This window comes from Hemibagrus wyckioides, linkage group LG10, assembly GCF_019097595.1.
Source record: "Hemibagrus wyckioides isolate EC202008001 linkage group LG10, SWU_Hwy_1.0, whole genome shotgun sequence".
Lineage (NCBI taxonomy): Eukaryota > Metazoa > Chordata > Actinopteri > Siluriformes > Bagridae > Hemibagrus > Hemibagrus wyckioides.
The window spans coordinates 8990805-9005097 of NC_080719.1; the positions used below are offsets into that span (position 1 = coordinate 8990805).

General features: G+C 40.1%; 2 protein-coding genes across 2 annotated transcripts; both read right to left on the reverse strand.

The window, feature by feature from the left end:
- Nucleotides 1–74: 74 nt before the first annotated feature.
- ubap1lb (ubiquitin associated protein 1-like b) lies at nucleotides 75–9860 on the reverse strand. The gene is made up of 6 exons (XM_058401777.1): nucleotides 9732–9860; nucleotides 8431–8573; nucleotides 6148–6699; nucleotides 4966–5169; nucleotides 1132–1233; nucleotides 75–931 (listed from the first exon to the last, which is right to left on the reverse strand). The coding sequence occupies exons 2-6, from the start codon at nucleotides 8560–8562 to the stop codon at nucleotides 797–799; spliced, it is 1125 nt and encodes a 374-aa protein (XP_058257760.1). The 5' UTR covers nucleotides 8563–8573; nucleotides 9732–9860; the 3' UTR covers nucleotides 75–796.
- A 457-nt stretch (nucleotides 9861–10317) lies between these two features.
- On the reverse strand, nucleotides 10318–14293 carry pdcd7 (programmed cell death 7). The gene is made up of 5 exons (XM_058401776.1): nucleotides 13199–14293; nucleotides 12328–12466; nucleotides 11978–12208; nucleotides 11670–11757; nucleotides 10318–10467 (listed from the first exon to the last, which is right to left on the reverse strand). The coding sequence occupies exons 1-5, from the start codon at nucleotides 14228–14230 to the stop codon at nucleotides 10347–10349; spliced, it is 1611 nt and encodes a 536-aa protein (XP_058257759.1). The 5' UTR covers nucleotides 14231–14293; the 3' UTR covers nucleotides 10318–10346.

Below are 14293 nucleotides of genomic sequence, written 5' to 3' on the forward strand. Positions count from 1 at the left end.
CCCCCATGTGAAAGGAGTTCCTGATGAATTCTACTAAAATTCTCAAAAAAAATGTCCTTAAAAAAACCATTTCCTTTTTATTTGTGATACAGAGTCAAGTGATAAACAACATTCGTTAATGCATTTCACTGAGAAAACATCTCATACATTCCCAGAGACTGCTATTCATCTAAACAATTCATGAGAACAAAACATATTTTCTTTCTTTTTTTCTTTCTTTGAAGAAATATTGCAAATATTCCAACAACTTGACAAATGAAGGAGCTGGTTAAACCTTGTTTAAAAGCTCATATTTTTTCAGGACTCCTTTGGTGGCAGGGAATTAGAAGCAGAGTGATCATTGTTTCATATCATACATTGTCAGCCAAGTGTTCTTTGAGGAACAGTTCATTTTAATGATCTTCCATCCTAAAGGTGACTAAAAAGCTTATCTGTGGACATTTCATCAAAATCATAGCCACTTTTGTGCATGGAGATGCCTCATGAAAGAACAATTATACTGATTAAATAAAATAAACATATATTTTTCCTTTATATAGGTATAGACATATGTGTTTATACATGTATGTATGTGTGTGTCGTGATTTGAAAAATTACGTTTATAATACAATTGACAAATGATATGAAATCAATAAATATATTTATAGAATTAACAAAATCAGATATCTAATGCTCTATGTTGGAGAACTTCCTTCCATATAAGAGCTGTGCATAATGCATCGATCAAGGCCACAGTTCTCAGCTTTAAATGTACGCCAACATCAACATAGAAAAATGTAATGCTTGGCTGAGTTGATCAGGTGAAATGCATCATGAGCTCCTCCAGGGCATGGTCGCGGTGGTTCCCATGCATCAGCAGGACTTCTTTGATAGTATTTTGCTGAAACCCCATCTCATGAAACTGAGTGAGGAGGTGAAGAAACTCCTTGGCCTAAAATACAGACCCAAAAAAATGAAAAACGTTTCAGCACCACTACTAAATCAATGCACGAGAGTCATCAATAGTCTTACAACAGGTTCAGGTAACGTAAAAGAACTGACTAAAAAGGAATTTTGCAATTTTTAATCAGTAAAACACATTTGAAAGTAATCATAAAAATATGTTTTGTATTTAGGATATCAAACAGTTACCTTTGTCTCACAGTTCTGAAACATCTCCAGAGCTTCCTCTACTTGACTCTCATCATAGCCAAGTTCACACAGATGGTCACATGCCACCAGGTAACTCAAGATCTGGAAAAGGAAAACATCCATTTATCTGGTTACCATTTTGTACCATCGTTACCCACTAGGACAACAATAACAGCAATAAAACACTTTGGGCCATGCTGTTATAGGAAAATAATCAACAGTAATGAGGTGTAATTGTAGTATTTTATTCCTGTTGTACTACAGCATTTTGCCAACAGTTACAAATTCCTAATTATTAAAGAACACACATCATTTATTATATCAGTTATGTTTAACAGTTATTTCAATGGTTAAAAGAAGTTAGTTCAATCAATAACAGACTATGACAGCTCGAAACAGACTTTTTTCCTCTTTGGAGTTTATAAGACATAAAACACAACTTGTCATTTTATTTAAAGTCCACAAACTCCTCTGTCCTGACTTTGCCATGTCTGAAAACTTACTATCATTACCATCGTATTATTTATTTATTTTAAAATGAATACTCTTTGGAGAGATTTAGTACCTGGCACAGGTCATCACCTCAAAGATAAAACACTAGAAACTCATTTATCTTCCATATCTACAGCAACAATGATGAACCTGGCTGCATGGTGGTTCCTGTGGCTTTAAAAAGAATGAAACCGAAGAAGTAGAGTGGAACGTGAGAGCGATGATAGTCTGATTAGTCAGCTGATCAGTATGAGCTGTTGATTCAGCTCTGATCATCTTGCTCACCCTACTGCCTGCTGTTAACAAGCTGACTGGAACACTGTACAACGAATAGAAATCCCAAAGACTGCTGGCATCAGTTCATTTGAACTTAAATTTAGCATTTTGAACTATAACTCTTATTTTTGAATGTGCAATTTATAACATCCAAAACTGACCCCAAGGTCTGGGAATTTCAGTTCCAGGAAAGGGAAATAATAATTCTATAACATCTGAAGATATTCTGGACACCTCCATCTTTGTTGCAACAGATAAAGATATAATGGTTAGATGTCCACATAATCTGGCCATATAGTATATGATTGGGTAGTTCCTTAAGGTGGAATGGGAAAACCACTTATGTTCAAATTTAGCTAAATTCTACATACACTGTATTACCAAAAGTTTTGGGACACCCCTCCAAATCACTGAATTCAGGTGTTGTTATTCAGGGGTTGGGCTTGGACTCTTAATGCTTCAGCATACCAAGACATTTTGGACAATTTCATGCTCCCAAACTTTGTGTGAACAGTTTGGGGATGACTCCTTCCTGTTCCATGAACTTTACTGGCATGCATAGAGTCCCGACCTCAACCCAATAGAACACCTTTGTTATGAATTAGAGCAGAAATTGTGAGCCAGGTCTTCTCGTCCAACATCGGTACCTGACCTCACAAATGCACTTCTAGAGGAATGGTCAAAAATTCCCATAAACACACTCCTTTTCACACACTGCTTTCCAAATCTTGTGGACAGCCTTCCCAGAAGAGTTGAAACTGTTATAGCTACTAAGGGAGGGCCAACTCCATATTAAATGCATGTGCATGTAAAGGCAGACGTCCCACTTTTGGCATGGCTCACAGCCTCCACTCTAATTAATCCCAAAGGTGTTCTATCAGGTTGGGGGACAGGACTCAACTGGTGCAGGCCAGTCAAGTTCCTCCACACCAAACTCACTCATCCATGTCTTTGTACCTATGTGACCTTACTTTGTGCACTGGTGCTCAGTCATGTTGGAACAGGAAGGGGTCATCCCCAAACTGTTCCTACAAAGTTGGGAACATGAAATTGTCCAAAATGTCTTGGTATGCGGAAGCATGAAGAGTTCCTTTCACTGGAACTAAGGGGCCGAGCCCAACCCCTGAATTCAATGATTTGGAGGGGTGTTCCAAAACTTTTGGCAATATAGTGTATAAAGTTTTAAATGCAGTAGTTCTGAAAACTATTTTCAATTTAAAATGAAATTGAATTGAAATATTTAATTCTAATTCCATTCACAGATACCCCGCCTACCTTTACATTTATAGCCTATTCTACTTATGGGAAAACAACATTAGTTCAATATGTTTACAATTAGAAATGAGTTCTCATTTTGATTACCAACATTATTCACATCAATCTCATGTCTTGAGGTAAATTTGACAAACCAGACTAATTTTTGTCTCTTCACTTGAATGATCTATGTTCCCACCAACATCGATGAAGAAATAATTGCTGATTAATACACACTATTCTCTTGTTATAAGTGTCATTTTATTAGGTTTGTCTCTGTTATCTGTGGAGTGGCTAAGTACTCTTCTCCGTTTTGATGGACATTATGACAGTCAGTATCTGATTACAAACTGAGAAATCACCATGTTGATTAGACTTATATTTGTTTCACAACTGATGAAGCAGTTTCAATAGAGGGGGTACATTTGGTTGATGTAAGGAATGGGAATGATCAACATTTCATTGGAATTGCAATTCACCTCGCAGGCAGCAGAAGGTTTAAATTACATGAAACAGCTCCTTTAAAACCTTCTTTAGCCAGAGCAATGCTGCTACCACAAAGCCACAGTAATATTCTAAATAACATTCCCTGCAATTTTAGCATCACAATTTAAAGCTGATTTTCTATTTTCATACAGGTTTTGTATATTACTCATTTCCACCCTCTTGGACACCAAGAACAGTTAATGTAGCTAGTGGTGGAAACTTCAGGAAGATATGGTATTTATTTTGCTGTGGTATGCTATTTGTACACACTCATCATGACCAGAATTAGATTAAAGTACCTGAAACCAGATGTTGTTTCCTGAACAAGGAGCTTCACTGAAGTACACAGTGAAGGAACAGGTAGGTAAATAAAACATCTGGCAGTGGAAATGGAAAGTATTATATAAAGACCTCATAGCAAAAAAATGTATTCAATTTCCATGCATTATTGCAAGGATTTATTTACAGTAATGGACTTTGGTACTGTCTCTACCATATGATATAAAGACTGGAAACATGCATCCAGTGAGGTCACAATGAGGGCAGCGTTATAAATACATCTCTTTAAAAGCAGTATACCTGGCCAAATGTCTTTATAGTCAAAAGCTGTACCAGGAAATTCAAGGAACTGGATCCTAGTACATATTTGGCCATAATTCTGAAAACACTACTTGGTTATAAGTTAATAGATTACATAATTGTTGGAACAAAGGTTAAAGTAAAGGACTTTTCAAGACCACAAAGGATGTTATTACATAAAGAGTTCCCAAAGACATTGTGGGTAATGTAATCCAAGCCTCTGAAAAGTATCATGACCACTCTATCAGAGCAGGGATGTGTACTGTATACTGGTTATACTGGCGTATATATTCCAGACTCACCTAAGAGAGATTTTGCATTGAGCTGAGTTTCCATTCATCTTCTTCCATAGCCATACTAGTGACCAGAGGGTTATGAAGCCAAATCGCAGTATTATCAGATTACCCTTGTTAGTGACCATGTTTTTTAAACCATTCTCAAAACAACTACAAAAATAATATCACTATATTACATAACATACCACTGCATTATTGGTGTCATTATTATTCAGGCATAAAACTTGTGTGCATGATTAATACAGCACAATCCACATTGCCAAACCTTCTTCCATATGTGGTTGTCAATCTGTTCCTACTAAAGAGGGTAAAATTCCCAGATTCATTCTACAGTGTGCAAATATATATATTCCATTTACAAATATTGTAAGCACTTTAGGTTTGAAATGAATGGCTGTATGTACATATGGCAATAATGTTAACAAACCATTACTCGTCAGACCCCACCAACCTGGTCTGGGCTCCTATGGCCCGTTTTCTGCAAGGCGATGATGGCTGTCCGTAGTGGGTATCCATGCTCCGTTACAGCCTCCAAAAGCTGCTGTTCTTCAGGGCTGAGAGCTGAGAGCAGTTCCACAGAGGAGTCATGGACTGTCGCATGGGAACCGAGGGGCCGTGTGGGGGCCAGGGGCACGCTGGAGTTCAGGCCTGGAGACTGGAGGGAAAACAACAACATTGGTTTGGAAAGTTAGTTTCCACAAGAGAGAGGAAGAAGGGAAACACTGCACTGTTGCCAAGAAATTCACAATAAAAAAAAAAATGTATAGTGACAGACTGCAGCAGTGCTACTTTTTATTATTATAATGACTTGTATTTCCAAATAAATGTAACTATATTACTGCTGTATATATTTCACCTGAACATAATGTTTTGTTGTTTGCAATTAAAGAGATCCTGTATGGTCCTGTCAGTCATGGACTGTTAGTGGAGAAATTTTAAGTTTTATTGTGCTTTGATTTATTTATTTAGTTTTTACAGTATTTGTCTTTATACAGTAATGTACTGTATGGGACATATTATGTTGGTGATGTCATAGACCTTGATAGTTGATAGTTCACCTCAACACTGACCTTGAAACCCAGCCTTGGTTAGAATTACATGTCATTGGGCCTTTCCATGTGCTAATCCAAACCAACCTGTGGCAACATGGGCAGATTCCAGGAAAGGTCTTTACACTGGTTATAATTAGCCACTTCGATCTTTAGGGACAGCTTAGAAATGTGGATTGATTAAGAAATGAAAATAGCTAGGAGAATGATGTCACCTGAAAGTCAGCACTATCAATAGCTAACACTACTAACCGAAAATAGCCTAAAGGTTAACCCTAACAGAAAATAAATTTAGCACAGGGCTACTGTATAGCTCATTCTGGGGTGAGAAAATAAACTAATCACATGGGTACTGCTGTTAGTACTGTACTTCTGTGTTTGAATTATGAGGGCAACTATTGCAGGCTTAAACCTTTACAGAGAAGAAAGAGTGGGTAAGTGACATTGAAGTCTCCATCAGACTCAAGGAAGGATTTGATGTTCAAGTATGACTGACCATAAATAAATAATAATTCCTTCAAAAATAAATAACCAAAATTTGTTTAAAGCTATTAAAATCTCATTTAAAGGTGCACCTTGCTGACCTGTGTCATGGGTGTTGTATGCCCAAAGGTCAATTGTTGTTGGCTTGGAAATGAATCTCCATGGTTCTGCATTTTCCACATGTTCCTTCCTCGTGCTTCCAAATTTGGTAGAGAGCACTGTAGGGTGCTGGAGTGCTGCTGTGAGGAAACACCGCAACATGAAGGTAGGTTGAGATGTGATCTCAACCTACCTTCATGTTGCGGCCTCCTTAAGCCTGAATTTATACTTTTTAGTTTTGTGACAGAAGCCTCTTCATTATCAGAAGAGTCATCATCACCATCATCTGAATTGGAAATGTTGAACGTGACTCCGTCATTCATAGCCTGGTAGTGAGTCGCATTAAGACTGTGGCTGCGTCGTCGAGGATTGGGCTCCCAGAAGTCACTGTTCCAGCGGCTAGCCAGTCTGCTCTGTTGCGGACTGCTGAACAGCATCCAGTATGGAGGGCAAGTCGCTGCCAACTTAGAGGGTGCGTTCGGGTTATGATTGTTCGGCACACTGTAGCCACCCTGCAGACCTGTCAGAACCCAGTTCTCCAGACTGAAGACATACTGTCAATACAAGAGACAAACAAGAAACCTTTGCATATCACAAGCATTACCTCAGACTTTGTGACAACTAAGCTTTATATTCATACAGAAGAAGTGAAACCCTTAACATATAGTTAAAAAGTTCACCACTCGCCATTGAAATAATATTTGAAGTAGCCCAGATGCTTGATGAACCGAGTGTTTGAAATGCTGAATGAAGTAATTCATGCAATTTCCTGTTTGAATTCTGTCAGCATGCCAGAGTATATAACACAGCATGGATGTAAGATATGCTGTAATGCAATTTGAATCCCACTGGACATAATCTATATTTCTTCCTTGCCCTCAACAATATGATGACTGAGAGAACCTCAACAAAGTCATTCGAAGGGCAAATCAAAACTCCAGCCAATCTCAACAGTCTTGTCCATTCATTCCCATTTAATATAGACACCAAATGTTGGTTCTGGATGGACAAAGAAAAGTATGAGAGGGAGCTTGAATGAAACACAGCACTACCTTTTCCATAAAAGGCTCTCACAAGCTCATTTCAGATCAGATAAGATGCGATTGGCTCTCCACTCACATTTATGGCAAAGCATCTGAACTGACGTGTTTTGGTATTTAGTCAAGAAAGCACAACGCTATCAGATATGAAGAACAGTCATCTGCCAACAGTCGTAATGCCGAATTGAACCTCGTGTTCTGAGCAGTACTTCAATTTAAACAAACTTGCCAAAAACAAGTTGCCAGCCATGTTGAGAGTAGGCCTCTAAGGTAAATAAAGAGCACTGCATTGCCAGCACATCAACACCCCTATGAGTGATCCATCTCTTTTTTACATCCTGCTGCTGCTGCTTAGATATAATTAAATTAAAGGAGCAAACCGTTAGAGCCAGCAGATGTTCTAGTTCAAATCCACTGATCCAAAAGTGAAGCCAGCGCTATCAAAGTCCAGAAAAGAATTTCCAAGAACAACATGCTTTGAGAAATGAATCTCGAAGTCCAGAAGGATGACATAATTCAGTTAAGAGAGATTGATAGAACTGTCTTTTGGCTATAATTTGAAATCAGACTGATTACAGATCCGCACAGCTGGACTGTCTGTGTGGCCCTAGGTGAGATCTTAAGAATGTGTATAATGAACAAACCCTGACAAATCTGAAAAAATAAAATACAGAGAATCTTGAGAAGTAATGCACTATAAAAGGTTAGTTTCGAGGGTGGTACAGTTGTGCAGTGAGTAGTCTTGCTGTCTCACATCGCCGGTTCTGTCTTTCCATGTGTGATTCTTCTGGGTCCTCTGGTTTCCTCCTATCTTCCGAAAACACGCCAGTACATGGGCTGACTCTGCTGAATTTTCTCTAGTTGTGTACAAGTGTATGAATGTATGTGTGTGTGATGCCCTGCAACAAAATGGCATAGGACAGGCTCCATACATATTGTACTAACATCACTTGCTAATGTTAGAGGCAAATTTCATGAAGCTAACTTGAGTAGCATTACTCGGTAAGCAAGCTACATAGAAACGCTACTTAGCTTAGTCAAAGACTTCAATGCCAGCAAGCAATAAGAAGGTAGAATATCCAAGTGTGGAATTTTGTGGAGTTTTTTTTAAAAAATGGCCAATTACTGTTTAAATTCTCTTGTAAATATAAATAGCTTACATATCATTATGAAGCCTTGAAGAACTAACTGAAGAAGCTAGCAGGACATGGCAAATCATACTGTAGATCACCAAAATGTAACAACCTCTGTTTCCTGGAGGATCTTTAAACAGTCTGGCACGATGATTTCTGGAGTTGTGACAAGTCCCACCTCCTCTTTGACCTCGTCAAGCAAGCCCAGAGGGATTTTGATGGGTACTTCATCCAGCCAAGACATTCTCCCTTTCACTGAAAAGACAATCAGTAGAATTGTATTAAAGAGATGTTTATATTGCTCTGATTTAGACTAAAGCTACAGCAGCTGGCATTGTTTTTCCTAAAAGCATTGCAGAAGCAGCCGATCTTCCCCTAAATTGCTTCTAAAAAAAATCCCATCCTGCTGGGTTTCATGCCTTAATCACAATATTGTGGATGCAGACAGAGGATTAAGGGATTAGAGATTATACAGCCTTCACCATCTGACTTGCAGGTATCAACTGACGTGACACACTTCCTCTTAGAAATGCTGCTGATGAAAGATCTGGGGAACTGCTGTCATGATCAGAATACAAATGGCAGCTTACATCTGGATGGACAGTCAGCTTTTACTGCCTCAACCTAACGATCTAGGACAACTACAGACACAACCATGGCCGCCAAAGCCTTGTCACAAAGCCCATGGTAGAATATTGGGAAATCTTTTCAGCTCAGGACCCTTCACTGATCCTGCTGCTTTGAAACTACACGAAGCAGATGGTTTCAGACCTTTAAACCAGGCCAGATGCTCAGTAAAATCTCCTAAATTGTTTTCCTTCTCATGAAGCCGGGCCAGAAGGTTCAAGAAGTCAGGTGACTTGCAAATCCAGTAGATTTGGAACTGCTATCCATGTAAAAGAGAGAATTTCACATTCAGATCATATGAGAAACAAGAGCAAGAAGACTGACTGTCTGGTCTTCAAAACCTATAACAGGTTACATATTGAAGTGAACTGCATCTGGATCTACACCGCATCGTTTTAATTCAGAACAGCTTTAAGAATATGATTACTTTAAGGTCAGTAGACAGACTTTGTTAAAGCAGAAATCACCCCAAACACTATAAAGTGGATTGTGTTACCCAATAAAAATATGTAAGGACACAGACAAGTTTTCAGATGCGTCTAGACAGGATTACAAACAAAGGACAGTTTACAGGACTGGCTTTCAGGCTAGACCATTTATAGACAAAAACTGTTGAAGACCTGTTTTGTAAACAAGTGCCTATACAAACCCAAACACCATCTTACAGTCAATCAATGTCCTTCCCTAAAAAAACACTTTACACTGGAAAGCATCTATAAAGCAAAATAACAAGCAAAACTTGAAAATGTTACACCCAAGCATAACACATGCATCAAAATCACCCACCTGTGTTTTCTGGAGTGCGTGTGGTCTCAGAGCCAAAGCTGTGTGTGCTTGTGATGTTATTGTCAGCCTGCTTAAAGGGATAACCCTCTGCTCCACTAATCCACTGACATAACAGCTCACCATCAGCTGTTTACCTGAGCCTGTTTTCATCGTTTATATCAAATACAGCAGATTTCAAGACAGCAAGGAAAATTTGACTACAAAAGACAGACATTTTGGCATTAAAAATGTTTTTCTGAAGATGATCCTACTGTAATGATTAGACGTAAACACTGCACAGCCGGAATAACCACTATTAACATTCCTGAGAAAAAATTTCCAAGCTCCATGTGCGATCACCAAGTTGCACCGTTGCTAGTCAACACGGTTTGTGGCTAATTCTGGAGAACTTCCTGGGCTGATCTCTCCTCGGCTTAGCTTTTCCAAAGAAACCACAGTCACAAATACTCGCTCAAGACAAACAACTCACTTTATTCTTAGTAATATTTACATAGCACAATAAATAATAGCTACCTTTAGTAGGATATTGGTACACTATAAAAAAGCAGCAAGTCATAGTCCAATGTGTGAAATATCAGTCAGCAATGAAATGGACATGGTTTTTTAAACAAACATTCATTTCTCCAGAGCCGTGGCCCAGATGTCATCTGCTGGAGGATCTGGTAGAACCCATCCCTGAGGAATGGAGGACCCATCAGGGTGATCTGCATGAACCAAAAATTGATCCCATTCTCTCCTAGGGTAAAAGACATAAAAGAGAAACAGAACACTTGGTAACTCAGAAAACATGAAATGCTGACTTTACTTTATCCATGCTGAAACGCCAGCCTTCTGCTGCAGTGTATCTACCACGAAATTCCACCATCTCTCAATTCCTGTACATCCTTTAATCTGTTTCCTGTTTAAATCTGACTGGATGACACACCAGTTAGTTTTGTGTTTGGCAAAAACTTATATACTTAACCAATAGTAATAATCTGACATCATGCTTATTAAATTAGGATTATAATTACATAATACAATACAATGACTATAATAACAATATACACCAATCAGGCATAACATTATGGGCACTGACAGGTGAAGTGAATAACACTGATGATCTCCTCATCATGGCACCTGTTAGTGGGTGGGATATATTAGGCAGCAAGTGAACATTTTGTCCTCAAAGTTGATGTGTTACAAGCAGGAAAAATGGGCAAGCGTAAGGATTTGAGCGAGTCAATTTAGCCAAATGGTGATGCCTAGACGACTGGATCAGAGCATCTCCAAATCTGCAGCTCTTGTGGGGTGTTCCTGGTCTGCAGTATCTATCAAAAGTGGTCCAAGGAAGGAACAATGGTGAACCGGTGACAGGGTCATTGATGCACGTGGGGAGTGAAGGCTGGCCCGTGTGATCCGATCTAACAGATGAGCTACTGTTAGCTACTGTTACTGTTAAAGTTAATGCAGGTTCTGATAGAAAGGTGTCAGAATACACAGTGCATGCTGGGTCAGGGCTGTCTTGGCAGCAAATGGGGGACCAACACAATATTAGGCAGGTGGTCATAATGTTATGCCTGTCAAAGAGCAAAGCTTAAAGTCAAGTCATAACACCATCAATCAATCAATCAAAAAAAAAAAAAGGAAATTATTAATGCTCATTTTGGAGCCTCTACATTAATCTATTTAATGTTTGTAATTATTATTAAAAATATGATTTAAAAAAAATTAATAAAAGTATACATTTCAACCAGAAAATGTTTGTTTCTATCAGTAGTATTCAAGATTATTGAAATTGCTAATTAGTATGACGGCCTAACCCGAAAATCTCAGCAAAGACATTAAAGAAGAAATTAATGAATAGCTAAAGAGATCAGATTTGCTAAGAGATTAGACACAGGTGAAGAATGAGGGCAAATCGATTCGGTTATAAAGTAAAGCCGGAAAATTCTTCACCTTATTTGGATGAGCGCCGGCAGGGAGCTCTCTGCCTGGGTGTAGTACTCTTGGTAGGGCTGAAGCGGATGATGAATAGGCAGTTCGGCTGGTAGAAGGAAGTACATGTAAGAACCAACACACACAAACACACACCTCACTAAACTGAACCAAATGTTTTGCTGATAAAAACAGTGTGAAAAACAACTTGCTAGAAAAAGTCATGAAAACAGGATCAAATACTCATATTATAACAGGAGAAATATTTCCTCTCGCACTGTGTGAGCTTCTTAGAGGAATCAACAAACAAAACCTTTACTGGAAATTACCTCCAAATAGCATGGTGTTGATCTCCCGCTTTTTCTGCAGCAGCTTCTCTCTCTCTTTTTTTTGCCGCTTCTCGTGATCACGTTTGCGCTCCTCTTCTTGCTCTCCCTCCAGCATGACCCTCAGTGCTTTCTCCTCGGCCCCGTAGACAGCTGTGCGTTTCCTGATCAGACTCCTGAGCCGCGTCAAGTGGCCCTCAAACACCTCGTCACTCTCCTTCTCCGGAAACATGCCTGGGGGAGAAAAAAGGCAGTAGAGTCAGCTGTCAGAATATACAAGCGTATAGATATATATGTAAACAAATATTTCTTTTTATTATTATGTAAAAATTAAAAAGAAATCAATCATTTACCTTTTCGGGAGGCAGCATCTTTGCGCAGTTTCCGCAGCTTTTCCAGAGCTTTGAGGATGTCTAGCATTCTCTTGGCATCAGCTTGCTTCCTCCTGACTTCAGAGAGCACCGAATCAGCCGCCAGCTTCAGTTCCCGCTCCTGCATTCGGGAACAAAAATCCGAATCACTCAGGACATGTGTTCCTCTTCAAAACGCAAGGCTGTACTATGGATTTCTCAAACCTTGTTATAAGGCATGCCTAGGACTTAACATACACCGTTGTTAGTTTTAACACAGGAAGGAAGGAAAATGATTCAACTGCAGAACATCTGCTGCTACCGTTTTTAGCTCTGTGATGTTCTTTGGCCCCTTTTTTATAAATAACAGTGTATTATACAATGTCTGAAACCACATAAACAAGCCATGAACCACAAAACTCGACAGGGATTAAAAGCAGGCCGTGTGACGACGCTAAACTAGTGGCTGGAAAATATCCTTATATGTTACCCAGATTAGCTTTATAGCTTAAGTATTAAACTAAAGAAGCTCTTTTCAGCACCAGTCATGTCTCAGGTAGAATTCATGTCGGGACTGGGATGTCAGTCCATCATCACCACACACACACACACACGCAGGGAACTTAGTGTAGCCAACTGAACCACCGGCATGTTTTTCAGAGGTGCAAGGAAACCAGAGAACCCAGAAGAAAACCATGTGGAATATGTGTGCATTTCAGGGGGTGAAATAGGGGTGGAGCCAACTCAGAGTGCCGTGTTCTGATTGGCTAATTGCATGAAGCGTGTTGTTTTGTGTAGATCAGGAATCAAATTCTCCATTCTAAACACTAGAGCACCCCCTACTGCATGTATCTGTATAATACACATTTCTCACCCGGTTTTTTTCTTCGATTTCTTGTATCTTCTTCATCTGGTGCTTATCGATAGCTGCCTCTTTCTCTGCGGCTCGTGCTTCTTGCTCCTTTATCTCCTCCTCGTGCTCGGCTTTCTTCCTGCGCATGCGTGCTCGCTTCTTCTTGATCAAAGCCAGTTTCTTCCTCACCATGTCCACTCTACCAGGTTCGTTCAGAGTCTTCAGGCTTTCCTCCAGACTGCTCTTCAGCTCCACTGCTCTCGAGTACGAGTCTGTCCACGCGTTTTCGTTCTCAAGGTTGGTTTTTAGGGTTTGGCACACGTCAGAGAGCTCGGAGAGCATTTTAAGCGCAGTGTACAACTTCTGTCTGAAATCAGACACAGACTGCTTTGGAGCAGAAGGCTTGGCAGAGGCTGGTGCAGTTTGTCTTCTGCGTAAGAAAGCATTAATCCACTGCCCGTCTTGTTTTCTCTGCCAAGCATCCGCGTTAGATCTGTTGCTGTTCCTGTCAGAGTGATCAGGAGGAGCTTGTAATGGATAGTTTTGGTTACGATGGGTCACCGGGTAACTATGAGCCAGGATGTTGTTATTAGTTTGAAAGCTAGGCGGATATGATGGAGGAGCAGAGTTTGAAAAGCTGCCACTCTGATCAAAATGTCCTCTGGGGTAGTTCTCCATGTTAGACTGGTAGTCTCTGTGGGGTGGGTGAAAGCATGGTGGATCCTCGCCGTGTCCAGGTTGTAGGGCTGCGGGAGAAGAAGGTGTCGGTGCTGGAGATGTGGTGAAATAGCCAGGAGGAGGTCTGCTGGGGTCGAAGGGAGGATGAGGAGGATAAACATGAGGAGATCCGGGGGGCAGCGGTGGTCTTGCTGAAGGAAACGGGGCCCAGTGACGGTGTGGAACCGCCTGAGCCTGGTGCTGCGGGTAAACATCCCATCCCTCGGGTGCAGGTGCTGCAGAAAAGTCTCCTCTCGGTAACATATTCGGTGGAGGCGCAGGCGAAGGTGCATGTTGTGACCCTCCGGAATAACGATACTGCTGCGGTTTGTCCATTTCCACGCTCCACAAACCAGTGTATCTACTCCACCTCTTCCGGTGTCATGTCATAGTTCGCAT